Source organism: Rhineura floridana, chromosome 1, assembly GCF_030035675.1.
Source record: "Rhineura floridana isolate rRhiFlo1 chromosome 1, rRhiFlo1.hap2, whole genome shotgun sequence".
NCBI classification, from domain to species: domain Eukaryota; kingdom Metazoa; phylum Chordata; class Lepidosauria; order Squamata; family Rhineuridae; genus Rhineura; species Rhineura floridana.
This window is the reverse complement of record NC_084480.1, coordinates 51,854,541-51,871,269: the sequence shown is the minus strand read 5'-3', so window position 1 is coordinate 51,871,269 and position 16,729 is coordinate 51,854,541. Positions and strand designations below refer to the sequence as shown.

Here is a 16,729-nt window from a genome sequence, read left to right as displayed (position 1 = left end):
GTATTGTGGTCCCAGGCCGTGTAAGGCTTTATAAGTTAAAACCAGCACCTTGAATCAAGCCCGGAAGCATATAGGCAGCCAGTGCAAGCGGGCCAGAATTGGTGTTATATGTTCGGACCTCCGAGTCCCTGTTAACAGTCTGGCCGCTGCATTTTGCACGAGCTGTAGCTTCCGAACCGTCTTCAAAGGCAGCCCCACGTAGAGTGCATTGCAGTAGTCCAATTTAGAGGTTACCAGTGCATGGACAACTGAAGCAAGGTTTTCCCTGTCCAGATAGGGGCGTAGTTGGGCCACCAACCGAAGTTGATAGAAAGCACTCCGTGCCACCGAGGCTACTTGTGCCTCTAGTGACAAGGATGGTTCTAAAAGAACTCCCAAACTACGGACCTGCTCCTTCAGGGGGAGTGCAACCCCATCCAGGACAGATTGAACATCCACCATCTGGTCAAGGGAACCACCTACTAACAGCATCTCAGTCTTGTCTGGATTGAGCCTCAATTTATTCGCTCTCATCCAGTCCATTACCACAGCCAGGCATCGGTTCAGCACCTTGACAGCCTCACCTGAAAAAGATGAACAGGAGAAGTAGAGCTGCGTGTCATCAGCATACTGGTGGCAGCGCACTCCAAAACTCCTGATGACGGCACCCAGCGGCTTCATGTAGATGTTAAAAAGCATGGGGGATAGTACTGACCCCTGTGGGACTCCATATTGGAGGGCCCAGGGTGCCGAGCAAAACTCCCCAAGCGCTACCTTCTGGAGACGACCCGCCAAGTAGGAGCAGAACCGCTGCCAAGCAGTACCTCCGACTCCCAGATCAACGAGTCTCCCCAGAAGGATACCATGGTCGATGGTATCAAAAGCCGCTGAGAGATCAAGGAGAATCAACAGAGTTACACTCCCCCTGTCTTTCTCCCGACAAAGGTCATCATACAGGGCGACCAAGGCCGTCTCCGTGCCAAAACCGGGCCTGAAACCCGATTGAAATGGATCTAGATAATCAGTCTCATCCAAGAGCGTCTGGAGCTGGTCGGCAACCACTCTTTCTAGGATCTTGCCCAAGAATGGAAGATTTGCTACCGGCCTGTAATTGTTAAAATTTTCTGGGTCCAGGGAAGATTTCTTCAAAAGTGGTCTCACCACCGCCGCCTTCAGGCAGCCAGGGACCACTCCCTCTTGCAGTGAGGCATTAATCACTTCCCTGGCCCAGCCGGCAGTTCCAACCCTGCTAACTTTTATCAGCCAAGAGGGGCAAGGGTCCAATATAGAAGTGGTTGCGCGCACCTGTCCAAGCACCTTGTCGACGTCCTCAAGTTGTACCAATTGAAACTCATCCAACAAATCATGACCAGACTGTGCTCCGGATACCTCATTTAATTCCACTGCTATGATTCTAAGCTCCCCATTGCCATTTTCCCCAATCCCTAAGTTGTTCTTTCTCTCTTAATTTACTTGGATTTCAGTGTTATCTCTTACATGAGAAGCATACTAGATGTGGTGGACCTGTGTTAGTTTTAGGTTGCTACTGAAGCCAGGGGTGAAGTGAGATTAAACCACAAAATTGATGGGTGTGAAAGGAAAGATGAATCCTTTTCCCCAGTGTGGCCTCTTCTTTGAGAAACTACATGTTAAAAGTCACTCTCCACTCTCCAAAAGCCACTGGAAGTAAGCCAGCTGGGGTGGAAAAGGGCTTAAAGTTGATTCTGGAGAAAAGCATGGATACAAGAGGGGTTCAGCTCCCCACTCGTCTACCCAAGCTGTAATATAAATCACACTCACATACATATGCATGCACATGCACACAGGCACGCACACACACAAGCTTTATAGTAGTTCAGCACAAGCTGGGTTGGATTGCTTGCTGTTTTCCACCTAGTTTCAACATAAGTAATCCAAAAATGAGCTGTGGTGATGCATTACAGCACTTGTAACACAGATGGTAAAAAGCTGGACTGATCCCTCTATAATTCCTATTCCTTTGGTCAAAATGGAAATAAGGCAACCTTGCAGTCCAGTTGCAGCCAGGACCTTGGACACAAACCTTTTAATATTTCTAAAACTAGCAAGTCCTTAATCCTCCCTAACCCTCACTTCCACAGGAAGCCATTTGCTAATTATCCCCTTAATCATCTGCTTTTATTTTCATTCTGCAACCCATGGATTGTATTTGTTTTTAATTCATGTTACCTTCTTCCATAATCAGGAAGCTTGTTCTCTGAGGACCTTTGTATTACAGCTGTGGCTTTCCCAGGAATGGTGATGAGCTGAGCAAACGTCTGCCTTTAATGTTCAAAATAATCATTGAGTAATAAAAATTAGGATTCTTTTTGCCACTATTGATTCTGTACTAAGATGACTATCTTCTCTTCCCCTTGAAACTCATAAAATTTTGAATAGAGGCTAAAGTTCTTCAGAAAAGCTACTCACAGTATAAGGCTCTGAGACATGTTTTGTATGTGCTTAGCACAAAAGGCAGAGCATTGTCCTGACTTTTGATCTTGAAATTTTAATTTATGGACTAAGAAATTTTGACAGTTCAGATTTTCCTTTGTGACACCAATTAGCTTGTTAGTTGTGGCTTACTGATTACAAACAGGTGCTGTCATATGTAGATAGGGTTTATATGAAATGTTTCATAAACCATAATACATGCTGTGTCTCTGAAGTATGGCTTTCACTTTCTTGTCAGCTGGTTTCCATCTGGTGCGTTTTATTTTATCTTTGTAAACGATCTTTCCGTGTAGAAGTAAGTAATTATGAGAATATGTTACTAGTCATCTTTTGTGAATCTTGCCAGAGGACTGACCTTTCAGTGTGCTATTTACAATGAAAGTAACAGACAAAACTGCATCATGCCATCACTCACTTTTTTCCTATATATAATCTTATCAAAGTATGCTAGCCATGTGGTTGAGGGCAATCAACTGTGTTTTCTAAGATGGTGTTGCATATTATATAAGGTCTCATACTAATCATACAGCTTAAATGGACTATAGAAATAGGTGTATCTCAGCAATACCAGGCCAATTAGAAAATAAGCAATTATGGATGTGGATTCGGTATAGTCAAATTTTTGTTTGCTCCCGTAGACATCTTCTGCGAGGAAGGGCAGGATATTATTATTATTATTATTATTATTATTATTATTATTATTATTGTCTAAAATTTATTAGACGCCTATCTGGCAGGTAAGACCTGTCACTCTAGGCGACGTACAATAAAATACATATCGAAATACAAATTACAACATACTAAAACAAATTACAGCATATAAGTAAAACAAAAACAACATAAAAATCAGAATGAAATTATGACAGCCAGTGCACAGCCTACACTGAATGGCTATAACAGAATATCCCCACCAACTTAATCAAAAAGCCAGGTTTTCAGCTGCTTCCGAAAACACAAAAGTGATGGAGCTAGGCGAATGGCCACTGGCAGGGTATTCCAAAGTAGGGGAGCCGCAATAGAAAAAGCTTTAGACCTAGTGCCGGCTAGTTTAGCCACTGTAATTGAGGGAACCAGGAGAGATCTAGCTGCTGAAGATCTGGTACGACCACCAGATTATTATAATAATAATAAATAGTTGAGTAGTGAGTTTCATGTGACTAGTTCTGTAGAATGTGGAACAGGAGACACCTGGAATTCTGACCTCTTAAACCAGTCACGCAAATGTCTGCCCATAGAAACTAGTCATTGCACAACTAACCATAAACAGGACCTAACATATTTAAGCTTGAGTCATAGAAAATATTGCAGTTGCCACATAATGCATCTGCATGGAGATTGACCTCTTGATATCTTTAAAAAGTCTTTCCATGAGCTCCAAACATTATATCTGAAACGACCTGCAGATTAAATACTATTTTGGAAAATATTGTTGGGGAATGTATTTTCTAGTTTCTAGTTCAGATTTCCTATCCTGGCTATGTACAAATATATTGCAGCCAATTTTACAAAATTGGATATCAACATCCTTTAAGGCAGTAGTCTTCAACTTTTTCACACCTGACACCCACCTTTAATCCAAACTTGCAATTGGGGACCCATTTCTTAAATTACCACCATATGTTTGTATTGTGCTAATGCTGCTGTTGCGACCTACCTTAGATCAGTCCATGACCCAGGAATGGGGTCCCGACCCACTAGTTGAAGACCAATACTTTATGGAGCCAACTGTAACACATTCAGCAACCAGTTTTTAAAACAAGTTCTAGCTCAGAGCACAGCCTATGCTTTTCATTGTCTTATGCAGACCATGCCACTTCAGTTCTTTAGTTGGTAAGGGCTGTATAATTTAATTATTAAATTGCTGACTAATAGACAGGTTTTCATCCTGAAAAGCACTGTATAACCTCGGTTTATTATTTTTTTCAGTTTTGTTTAGCCTTGGAGAAAATAAAATGTTGTACTAGTCTAATCAAATTTAGTTTCTTATGCTTTCAGAATTACACTGCACACTTTCATAAGATGGACATCATGCCCAAAACTTAAACATGTAATTTATAATGTTTTTCTATATACTGGGTGCAAAAGTGACATCCAGGGGCCAGTTATGTTAGTTAGAACAAGTTGTATTCCACAGGGTAAATATTCACAATTTATTAATAAAATGAAAGTAAATCTCCTTAAATTATATGCTTATAGGATTGTGATGTCAGATGTTTTTGCATTGTTTCACTTCTACAGAGTTTCAAAATGTTCTGTTGGGAGGAAGACTTAGAAATTAAATATAATGAGAGTTCTAACATATTAGTTTGTCTTTAATTTTTATAGTGTCCCTCTACTTGTGCTTTATCAGGATCTATATTTCCTACTTACTCAGTTTGAAAGATGTCCAAAGGTAGCTAATTTCATCCTCTGTTTCACTTAGGAAACCTAATTTGTTTTGCTTGTTCCAAAAATTAACATTTTTTTAAGACACATAGAAGTAACATCAATCTTTTTGTAAGGTAATCTCATCTTAAAGCTTTTGGTGAACTTTTAATATCAGTAGCTACTACTTACAACAATATTGTCAAAAGGGGGGGAAGTACCCCACACATCATGCACAAAAGTATATCAATGTTCTGATGTAATTTCAGTTTTAACACATAGTAAAAGTTTTCTCTACAGTGGCTGTGAAGAAAAGCACAGATAAGAGAAGGGTTCAGTTTTCCCTTTCCACCTACCACCCATGCACCCTATTAAATTAATTTTCCCCCTCCCAGTTCTTGCTTTACACAATTCAGCATGACCCGAGTTTAGTTGGGCTAGTGGATAATCTGACTTTCTCTTAAATCAGTGAGACTTAGGGTCAAACTAGGCATGATATGAGAGATTAATGATTGGGTCTTTTTATTTGTCTAAAAGCAGGCATGTTGGCTCCTGAGTTGGATCAGGGCCATGATGCTTGGAGAGGTTAACCCACTGAAGCTGCTTTTAGCCACAGAAGGGGGTAGAGAAAAGTCTAGTACAACATGGGTACCAAACCCATGTTGCAGCTGCTTTTAAGCAAAGAACAGCGTGTAAGGTGATATGTATCATAGATCTCACACATCAAGCCTAGTTTTTTCCTTGCTTAACTGTGTTTGGGTCTTGCCCGTAATGTCATGTCCTACTTTGAATGTTGACTGCCTTGGCTGATGCATGCCTTTTCTTTATTTTGAACATAAGCTTAATTTGGGGCAGAGTTGTAGTAGAATCATATACAAGCACATGATTGAACTGGTCCTTGGTTAAGCTAAATTAATATTAACATATTTGAACCCTAAGTGTGTTCCATGTGTGAATGTAAGGCAATAATTTTTCATGGACTTTAAGTTTGAACTTGAAACATTTACCTGTGTATTTTGAAAATGAGCACTAATAATTTAAAACGGAGGTAGCTATGAAAAATGTCTTGCAGAGTTACTTTCTGCATTGCCACACTGTGGTCAAAGTAGTATTTCGGTTTTATGCCTATTGTGCAATGACAAAGGTTTATTTTCCATTTGTTCTTTTCAGAGTGCTGCAGCAGCTCCAAGTCCAGTGCTAGGAAACATTCCCCCAGGAGATGGCATGCCAGTAGGTCCTGTACCACCGGGTTTTTTTCAGGTATTCAGACAAATTATGAATTTTAGGACATAGAAATGAGTCAGTAGCGTTATTTGGCACAGCCAGAAAAGGGTATCACTTCAAATTCTGCCATGTATAAAATGAGTAGTATTTAAACACGATTGGGGTTGGGATGCGGAATTAGTATAGGTGGTTCATGGTCAAGCAAAGGCAAGCTTATGCTATTTTATATCAGGAACTGGAAATTGTGAAACAGTGCATGTTTAAAATCTACTGTGATGGAATATTAGTGGTGCAACAGTGTCTTGGTAAAATTATGTCATAGGCGAGGGTGTGTTGTTTTTTAACTCTAAGGAGCTAGTTCCTTGCTTGTGCCTTCTTACTAGAATCCATCTACTTGAAATAGCATTATTCTGACACATTCCAAGTTAGCAGTGCTGTGGATAAACAATAGAATAATGCAAGTTCAAACTAGCAATTTGAAGTTCATTTACTCCAGGTGGTTATATAAATCTGGGTATAGGTATCTTCTTGGCCTGTTCTCGTGTCAGCTGTTCTGTTAACCCATAGGCATAAAAATAATTCTAGAAGTAGTATTATTCCATTATGAAAATCCTTACTTCCCATACCTGTTTAAATAGAAAAGGAACATTACCCTTACTAATTAATTCTGCTAAGATAAGTGAGAAAAACATTAAGTTAGGAAGGACGTTATCATAGAAAGCTTCAGAGAACAGAAAGCCAAGTTAATGGAAATGTGTTGCCTCATTCCCTATTTCCGACTTAGGTAGGGAATACAATAAGAATTCAGGATGTGTCTTGATATATTTTGTTCTGTTGTAGAGGCAAGAGAGAGGAATTGTTTCACTTAGTGTCTCACCTGATGGGCAGGGCTGACATCAGGGGGCAGCCAGGTTGGGCTCCAACCCGGGGGCCTCTAAAGGGGCCCTCCTTAAGGTGGGAGGGTAGCGTTGCCATTCCGGATCTATGACAGTGTTGCGTCCTGGCCCTGCCGCAGATCGTGGAGAGGAAGCTCCCCCAGTACAGACAATGTGGGCTTCAATAAGCCCACACGCATGCCCCACCTACTTCTCCCATTCATGAGAATGCTGTGCACGCTGTGCGCATGCCTGTCATAAACTAAGATGGCAGTGGGGGCTTCCCTAAGGGGCTAGTTCCCCTGCTGCCATCTTGGTTGATGTCAGGCACACGAACACATCGTTCACATGACACAATGCAAGAAGAGGTAGATGGGACACGCAGATGGACACCTTGAGCCCGGGACAGGCTGGTGCCCATGGGCCCAGTTATGCCTGGCACCGGCCCTGCTAATGGGCAAAGAGATAAGTGCTATTATAATACACTGAGTAAGACACTATTTATAGCCTGACACTTTTTGGAACAAAGATGGTGAAGTTGTAGAACTGCCCATAACTGTGGTGTACTTTTCCCAAGGTGGAAAGAAAATTTAAAAAATTAAATTTAAAAAATTGTATTCTCTGTTAAAATATCAATTACAGTAAATGTCTTTTCTGTTCTAAAATTGAAAATCCCAAAGAAAACAGCTCCGAAGTCCACTGAAAATATGTCCTTTATTAGATATTTCAAGCAGAGAGATTTTCAGGGGTACTATAATCCTATATATCTGTTTGAATATGTTTTCAGCAGTCAAGCCATGTATAAAATATCAAAAATATAGACAATGATCAGTTTGGACCATTCTGTAGGGTTGTCCTGTCTTCTCTTCCCACCCCCTTAGAATTTCCGAGGCCTGTGAACCCTTGAGGTTCAGGGAATCCTTTGTTCACTGAAGCAAAAGGATTAATCCCATCCTTGTATTAAATGGTTGTGCTTTTAGGTTTATAATGTCTATTTCAGAGCAGCTCCCATGTCTCTCCTCTTTTCCCTATTTGGTAGCACAGACCAATGGAATTGTTGAACACTTATCCAGGGGTAAAAAAGGGTTGCTCTGGGCTTATTCTTAGGAATTTCTGTACACAGGTAATGTAGAAGTAGGCTTTGTTCTATTAGATACAGTTTATTTACATTTAATACCAGGAGACTATGTTTCTACCAGTTCAGTTTGTATGAGATACATGGCAAGGTATATAGATGAGACTTGATTTGAGGTTTTAGCTGCAGTGGTTTTTTAATGTCTCAGTTGGGGTTTCGAAGGTATGTTGATAAAATTTTGTTGTAGATTTTGGTAGATTGTAGCATTGTTTGTTTATATTTATTTATATATCTGATAATTTCAGATCTTTTAAAAGTACTTTATAGGAGTTATTCAAATGAATATATAGCATTTAGCATTATTTTATAGCACCCCTGCCTCTTAAAATGAACTGGGCCTAAATAAACCACTTTTTTTTCCAGGTCACCTTGGAGGCTTCACAATTTGTTGCTTTTGTGTTGAAGCCCTCCCTCCTCATCTTTTTTTTAAATGACCTAAACTAACCAGATGATATGACAAACTGCAGTTAAGCAAAAACAGAAGCTAAACTCCCCAAGTTCTCCTTCTAGCCATTCAGGCGGAACAGGGGAGGGAAAGCATTCAAGCTTGAGGCTCACTGTTGCTCCTTTCTGCCTTATCACATTAAATCATAGTTTAACATGGGGAGAGTGTGAATGCAGCCATGGTAGTGTGAACTTTTTACTAGAGATGACACAAGGGCTTCAAATAGTAGTCTTTCCCTGCCTTACCTGAAAGATGCTGGAGACTGAAGCAGGGACCTTCTGCATGCAGATCATATGCTCTTCCACTGAGATACAATCCTTTCCCAGAACACTATCACACTGTAGTGTACTTTAATCCCTTCTCATGTGATTCAGAATTGTTCTAACACTGTTACATTCTTAGCCAGAGACTGGCATGGCAGGCATACCACTCTCCCAATTCCCACACATTTAAAGTAATGTGTGACCTAAGTTCTCCATGTAGAGGAATATACACTGTTTTTATGTAAACTGCCTTGGGCATCAAATGGTAGAAAGGAAGGGTACAAATGCTTTAAATAAAGAAGTTTTACATGTGAAGCCTAATCCGCATTATTCTTTATTCACCTTTAAAAAGCAAAAGAGAGTGTGTGTATGTGAGAGAGAATGTGTGCAGGGGGATATGTATTGGGGCCTTTCATGTACAGGCTTCTATGTGGAGGGCCTGTGTCACACATTTTGCTATGGTAGAGGGGCGGGACATGTCCCTGCTACTCCACCACACAAAAGGATTGGCTAGACAATAAGGGCTCATCCAGACGACTGTATAATGTGTGACATGATCGCTTTGTGTTCTCATTATTTTTCGGTTAAAAAAATCCCTTTTAAAAATCAGCACGTTAACCCCACGCAAAGTCGACATGACGATGGCTTGCCCCATTCTCTCTCTAACCCCCCCCAATACCTCACAGAATTGCCTGGATCTCTCAGGCTTTGCACAGCAGCACGTGGGGCTCTTTGCCCGCATTCCCTGCCCGAGCCAAGAGCGGCCACCTGCGGGGGGGGTGCTGCTTGCTTCCCTCGGGGGCAGCATTCATGGGGAGGAGCTGGGAGCCGCAGCCAAGCGCTGCATGGTAGAAAAGCTCAGCAAAACACATACATTCATTATTGCGTAATATCAAAAATACAAGAGAGGCGAGCGGCAAGGAACTCTATTACTGACACAGGAAATTCAAACTTTCACGCTCTTACGTTCAAGCGCATGCGTGTTGCTGATTGTGGGTGAATGGGCGGAGGAGCACATGTCAGATTTTGCGCACCAATTGGCTGGTGGTGGGTTGTGTCTGAGGTGGGGCTGGGAAAAAGCTAAAAGAATGTGGGGGTTCCTCCCGCTGCGTGTGTGGGTGCGAAAAAAGCGAGTTTTTTACATCAGGAAAGAGCGAACAAACAGGTGAGTGGGGACTGTCAGATGACAAAGCAGATATGAAACACATGGATTATCCAGTGTTTAGATTCAAAGACTTAGTTCATTCTGCTTGCTCAGCTGATGCACAATATTGCTGTTTCCACCTTACAGTAAATATTTGTAATTGAGCTTCCCTAATGCTGTAGTCACACTTGAGAGACTGCCTGGTACTAGCCACATATATGGAAAAAATGGTGTTGAGTAGTTCCAACTTCAAATTGGTTTAGGGAAATCTTGTTTCTCCCACCACCCACAACAAAATGAAACTATTTTTACATTAGGTCTGACTCATCTAAATACAGTTCTACAAACCTCTGTCGAACCAATTTAATTTGCATATCTCAAGACATTGATTCTTTCTGAAAACAACTGAATCTACAGGGACTTTGTCATATTGCCAGGGTCTATCATCTGAATACTTTTTATTCTGCTTTCCTCAATATATTGATCTGTATGCCAGTTAGACCATAAAGCTTGTGCACTCATTCTGTTTGTGGAAACTGTAACAGAGGGTAAATAAAAAGTAGTTTTCACTAGATAATATTAATATAGGCATTTGGCAGACTCTGGTAGATGCCAGAATAACTGCCTTGAAAGAAACATCAATGAACAGAAAAGCTATATAAATATGAACAAAATATTGGTCACCAGAGAAAGACAAAGGGCCTTCTGTACGGAATTATTTTGGTTGTCTGATTTTGGTGGTCAATTTTATTAGCAGGCAAATTCAGAAATACTGTTCCCAGCATAATTAAAGGCATCTTAAGGGGAGGTGCCATCATGCGTATGAACTGAAATTCTTGCCATCTGTCTGACACAGGGCAATACTTCATAATGTATTGTAAGAGAACAGTAGCTTTCAAAAGTGTATTCCAGGGAACTACAGGATTACTTAGAAGCTCGATAAAATGGTGGACATACTTTCCTCAAGGGCAGCTGCCCACAGTTATCAACCTTCCCCTGTAGTGTGTTGCTGCAGAAATGTTGGGTGTGTCTAAGTTTCCCTGTAATTTTGAACAGGTCTCAGCAGTGCTGCATACATTGCGGTAAATTTCAAGCATGTTTCAGAAACCTCTCCAGCATCCTAGGTTTCTGTGGCAGACATTTGGAGGTTTCTCAACATGTTTCTGCATACAGAGTGCAGATTAATTTTCCTCACACATGTGCAAAGAAAGTACCTGCTCTGCATGCAGAATTCTATTTCACATAACTAGCTGTGCACATTGTGCTGGTATATTTGCGTACAAACCTGTATAAGTGACTTTTGGATCATGACACCCAGCCAAATCATCTGTTGGACAGAATTTGCTAGATTGCATATCCTTAATTGCTATTTTATTATTAACTGTATTATATTGAAGTGGCAGGCATTTAACAGACTCTCCTAACCACTTACAGCAACTTTCAATTTCCTTTTATGTTCTGAGTAGTAGGAAATTCTAGCTGAGCTTTTAGGTGTTTGTTTCTTTTTGAAGGAAGGTACTGGAAACTCACTGTGTGACTGTAATGTTTCCAAATATCTAGGTGGAATAGAACAAGCAGACAGTTTTAAAGTACTGGTTATAAAGTAGTGATAGCACCCACCTACATCCCCCTTTCCACAAAAAGGGTCATGCATAGCATGCAGTAAGGTTGCTTCTTGCCAACCAGTAGCAGATACAGTGTGTGTGCATGCAGGATTCCTGCCATCTTAATACACGAGCATGAACTGAGAATAGGAAAAGAGTGAAACTGTTCCATTTAGAACCTTTGGCTTGTGTTGCAGTTGTAAGAGGGAGTAAAGTAGAGAAAGAAATGAATTTGAATGGTCCTCAGAAGAAGTAAGACATCTGGAGCCATCACTTTCACAGATGCTGCGCTTGCACAAGTAGTTCATAGTTCTGGTGCTCAATACACAGGACAATAAGAATAATTGTAGGAAACCTATTTTCAGGTGTTGGGGACTGTAGTCTCCTGCTACGTGTGCTGCTAGCTTTGAGTTCAGGTTTTTGGGAATTAGTATGTAGGGATTTCATGCTGAAAAAAATGTTGAAGCTGGTTTCCAAGTTTGCTGCCTGTAGCTGTCATTAAAAGGTCATTGCCTGTTCCTGCAATCAACAGAATGGACAAACAGATTTCAGTGTCTGTGCAATTTACACTGTATTGTCTAAGGGACAATGTGTGTTGACATGCAAATGCTACTCTTGTTTGGACCAAAGGATGCAGTAAAGGCATCTAAATATTACCCTACGCAGCAGGGATCACGGACGCAGAGAGAAACGTTCAGTTGGGGCCAATAAGGAATATGTGAACTACCCCCAAGTGTAATTGTTGTCTGATGTTTCCACAAAGTTGCTCTACCCGGTAGTCCTAGATTTGGCACTTCCCTGGTTTTTGGAACCTCATGTTTACAAATTGGTTTGGAGGGGCAGTAGCAGGGAATATTGGCAGCTTCCACACCAATACCAAATGATACAATCTGCTACCATTTCACTTGTGAAGTGGAGCTTGTAGTTGTACTTACCACATTGTATTATACAGCCGCAAGAGTGGCTGTATACTATAGCCAGCGGGGATTTTTCACATTCCGCAATGTTACATTGAAAATACCCCCATGCCATTCTGATGCTTCCCATAAGTTCATTTCAAAACAAAACCTTACAAAACTTATAGTCCTGGACTCAGAAACGCTTGCTTCGGGATCTCCGGGGTAGCCTAAAACTTTTTGTGATTGTTTATAATTGTTTATTGATTGCCCTACATTGTTCTATACTGCTGCTATTTAAAATGGTTATTGTTGACTGCATTGTATTTTATGTTGTATTTATATTGTATTTTATTGAATTTCAATGTGTACGTCGCCTAGAGTGGCTTCGGCCAGATAGGCGACACAAAAATTAAATTTTACTTACTTACTTGCTTGCTTAGCAACCCTCTAAATTTTCATGATGATACACAAAACAGTCAGAGAGAATAGAGAGTTCAAAGTCTAAAAAGAGAGGAAAAAACCCCAGAGGCCTTTTGGCCTTTTTTTTGTCAGAGTTCTCATAATCTGTTAAAATTCATTAAAAATCAGCCATGTTCACAGGTACCTGTAATCCTATTACTGACCTTGCCCCATACTCTGACCTTCATCTTCTGCAGTTTAAAAGTTTTAAAAAAGGCCTGGCTGATTTTTAATTAATTTAAGAAATTTTGCATTGAACTGAATGATAATGTCAGGCATGCTCAGTAAGAACCAACTGTCAGTATTCTAAAAGCCAAACTCACAGCTTCTTGGCTTGCCTAATCAGGGGGCCACACCCACACTAGACTTTGATTTCACTTGAGACAGTCATGACTTCCCCCAAAGAATCCTGGGAAGTGTAGTTTGTGAAGGATGCTGAGAGGAGACTGCTATTCCACTGACAGAGCTCCAGTGGCCAGAGTGATTTAACAGTCACCCACTCTGAAGTTCTGTGAGGGGAACAAGGCGTATCCTAGCAACTCTCAGAACCCTTCACTAACTACACTTCCCAGGATTCTTTTGACAGAAGCCATTACTGCCCAAAGTGAAATAACAGTCTGGTGTGGATGTGGCCAGAGCAGAGCTTGGAAAAGTTACTTTTTTAAACTACAACTCCCACCAGCCCTAGCCAGCATGGCCACTGGATTGGGCTGATGGGAGTTGTAGTTCAAAAAAGTAACTTTTCCAAGCTCTGGGCCAGAGACAGATTTGGTTTAAATTTGGGTGTGAGGCTATATGTGCCTGCCATAGAATAAAAAGGTGGGGGAAACGCTGAAAACAATGATACTGTTCACAATGTTTTCCTTTTGGAAAGGAAAGGGGCTTCCCCTCTGCCCAATGCCCACCCACCCAATCTCCTACCCTCCCCCTCCTCCTACCCTCTCTGCCCCTCCCCTGTGTCAATGTTGGAGTACGACCTGGGAGACCAGGGTTCGAATCCCCACACAGCCATGAAGCTCACTGGGTGACCTTGGGCCAGTCACTGCTTCTCAGCCTCAGAGGAAGGCAATGGTAAAACCACCTCTGAATACCATTTACCATAAAAACCCTATTCATAGGGTTGCCATAAGTCAGGATCGACTTGAAGGCAGTCCATTTCCATTTTCACAGAAATAAATTCCATTGAACTCAAAAAGTATGCAGATGATCAAACCCACCCTCCCTTGTCCTCCCTGCTATACCCTCCCTCTTGCCCCTTCCCTCCCTCTTGCCCCTTCCCTCCCTCTTCCTTTGTCCCTCCCCATCCCTTTCCAATCCCCTCCTTCCCCCTCCCATTCCTCCTCCCCATGGTCAGTTTAAAGCATGATTGCACGGGAGTAAACCCCATTGAACTCAATAAGCATGCAAATGATTAAACCTGTCCATCTCCCCTCCCCCGCCTGCCTGCTCCCATCCCCATCCTCCCCTCTGCCCTTCCTCCCCTTCCTTCTCCCCTTCCTCATCCCTTGTGGTCAGTTTCACCTATCCTAAGTATGATTGCAGGGGAGTAAATCCCACTGAACTCAGTAAGCATGAAAATGATCAATCCATTCTCAGATCCCATGTCTTACCTCCCGGATTAAAAAACAAAGAAATGCACTAATAGGCAAAAAAAACCTTGCAGTTTAAGAACATACCTATAGCCCACAGATATTTCTATCAAACTTTAAAAATCCCCACACAACCATGAAGCTCATTGGGTGACCTAGGGCCAGTCACTGCCTCTCAGCCTCAGAGGAAAGCGATGGTGAACCACCTTGGAATATTGCTTACCATGAAAACCCTATTTTATTTTATTTTATTTATTTATTGAATTTTTATACCGCCCCACTAACATAGCTCTCTGGGCGGTGTACAACAAATATGAATGAATACAATAAAATCACATAAACAATACAAAACAGATATATATAGAAATCCACAATCTAAAACCAGATTAAAAACATATATAGAAAAAATTTAAATGCCTGATAAAATAGGAAGGTTTTAACTTGGTGCCGGAAAGATAGCAGCGTCGGCGCCATTCGTATCTCTTCGTGAAGACTGTTCCACAGTTCAGGGGCCACCACTGAGAAGGCCCTAGTTTTTGTTACCATTCTCCGAGCTGCCCTATGGTTCGGAGCCCGGAGGAGGGCCTTCGATGTTGAGCGCAGTGTACGAGCAGGTTCATATCGGGAGAGGCGTTCCAATAGGTATTGTGGTCCCGCGCCGTATAAGGCTTTATAAGTTAAAACCAGCACTTTGAATCTGGCCCGGAAGCATATAGGTAGCCAGTGCAAGCAGGCCAGAACAGGTGTTATGTGTTCGGACCGCCTGGTCCTCGTTATTAGTCTGGCCGCTGCATTTTGCACCAGCTGTAGCTTCCAAACCGTCTTCAAAGGCAGCCCCACGTAGAGCGCATTGCAGTAGTCCAATCAGGAGGTTACCAGAGCGTGAACAACTGAGGTGAGATCCTCTCTGTCCAAATAGGGACATAGCTGGGCTACCAACCGAAGTTGGTAGAATGCATTTCGTGCCACCGAGGCTACTTGAGCCTCAAGTGACAGAAAAGGATCTAAAAGTATTCCCAGACTACGAACCTGCTCTTTCAGGGGGAGTATCTAGAACAGGATGAATATCCACCATCTGATCAGAGAAACCACCCACCAACAGCATCTCAGTCTTGTCTGGATTGAGTCTCAGTTTATTAGCTCTCATCCAGTTCATTATTGCAGCCAGGCAACGGTTCAGCACATTGACAGCCTCACCTGAAGAAGATGAAAAGGAGAAGTAGAGCTGCGTGTCATCAGCATACTGATGACAACGCACTCCAAAACTCCTGATGACCGCACCAAGCAGCTTCATGTAGATGTTAAAAAGCATGGGGGACAGAACTGATCCCTGCGGGACTCCATATTGAAGAACCCACGGTGTCAAGCAATGTTCCCCAAGCACTACCCTCTGGAGATGACCCGCCAAGTAGGAGCGGAACCACTGCAAAGCAGTACCTCCAACACCCAACTCCACAAGTCTCTCCAGAAGGATACCATGGTCGATGGTATCAAAAGCCGCGGAAAGATCAAAGAGAATCAACAGAGTTACACTCCCTCCGTCCCTCTCCCAACACAGGTCATCATACAGGGCGACCAAGGCTGTCTCAGTGCCGAAACCGGGTCTAAAACCCGATTGAAATGGATCTAGATAATCGGTTTCATCCAAGAGCGTCTGGAGCTGGTCAGCAACCACTCGTTCCAAGATCTTGCCCAGGAATGGAACATTCGCTACTGGTCTGTAGCTATCAAGATTTTCTGGGTCCAAGGAAGGTTTTTTCAGGAGTGGTCTCACTACTGCCTCTTTCAGACAGCCAGAGACCACTCCCTCTCGTAAAGAGGCATTTATCACTTCCCTGGCCCAGTTGGCTGTTCCATCCCTGCTGGTTTTTATAAGCCAAGAGGGGCAAGGATTCAGTACAGAAGTGGTTGCACGTACCTGTCCAAGCACCTTGTCCACGTCCTCGAGCTGAACCAACTGAAACTCATCCAACAAAACATGACAAGACTGTGCTCCGGACACCTCACTTGGATCAACTGCTACAAACTGGGAGTCTAAGTCCCGACGAATGCATGAGATCTTGTTCTGGAAGTGCCCAGCAAACTCATTACAGCAGGCCACCGATGGTACTATCGTGTCCCTAGGGCCAGAATGAAGTAGCCCTCGGACAACTCTAAAAAGCTCCACTAGGCGGGAAAGAGATGACTTAATGGTGGCAGCAAAATATTGTTTTTTCGCCACCCTCACCACTTCTAAATATAGTTTGTAGAGGCACTTACTAGTGCATAATTGCATCC

General features: G+C 42.2%; 1 protein-coding gene across 10 annotated transcripts in view; it reads left to right on the top strand.

The window, feature by feature from the left end:
- The window catches only part of SSBP2 (single stranded DNA binding protein 2), a 258,532-nt gene that overhangs the window by 157,872 nt on the left and 83,931 nt on the right, over positions 1-16,729 (top strand). For 7 of the 10 annotated variants that reach the window (XM_061621791.1, XM_061621796.1, XM_061621813.1 and 4 more), the window contains one exon: positions 5,986-6,075. The exons of the other annotated variants lie outside the window; for them this stretch is intronic. In XM_061621791.1, coding sequence (XP_061477775.1) covers positions 5,986-6,075 — 90 coding nt within the window. The remainder of the gene's footprint in view (positions 1-5,985; positions 6,076-16,729) is intronic. 10 annotated transcript variants of the gene reach the window in all.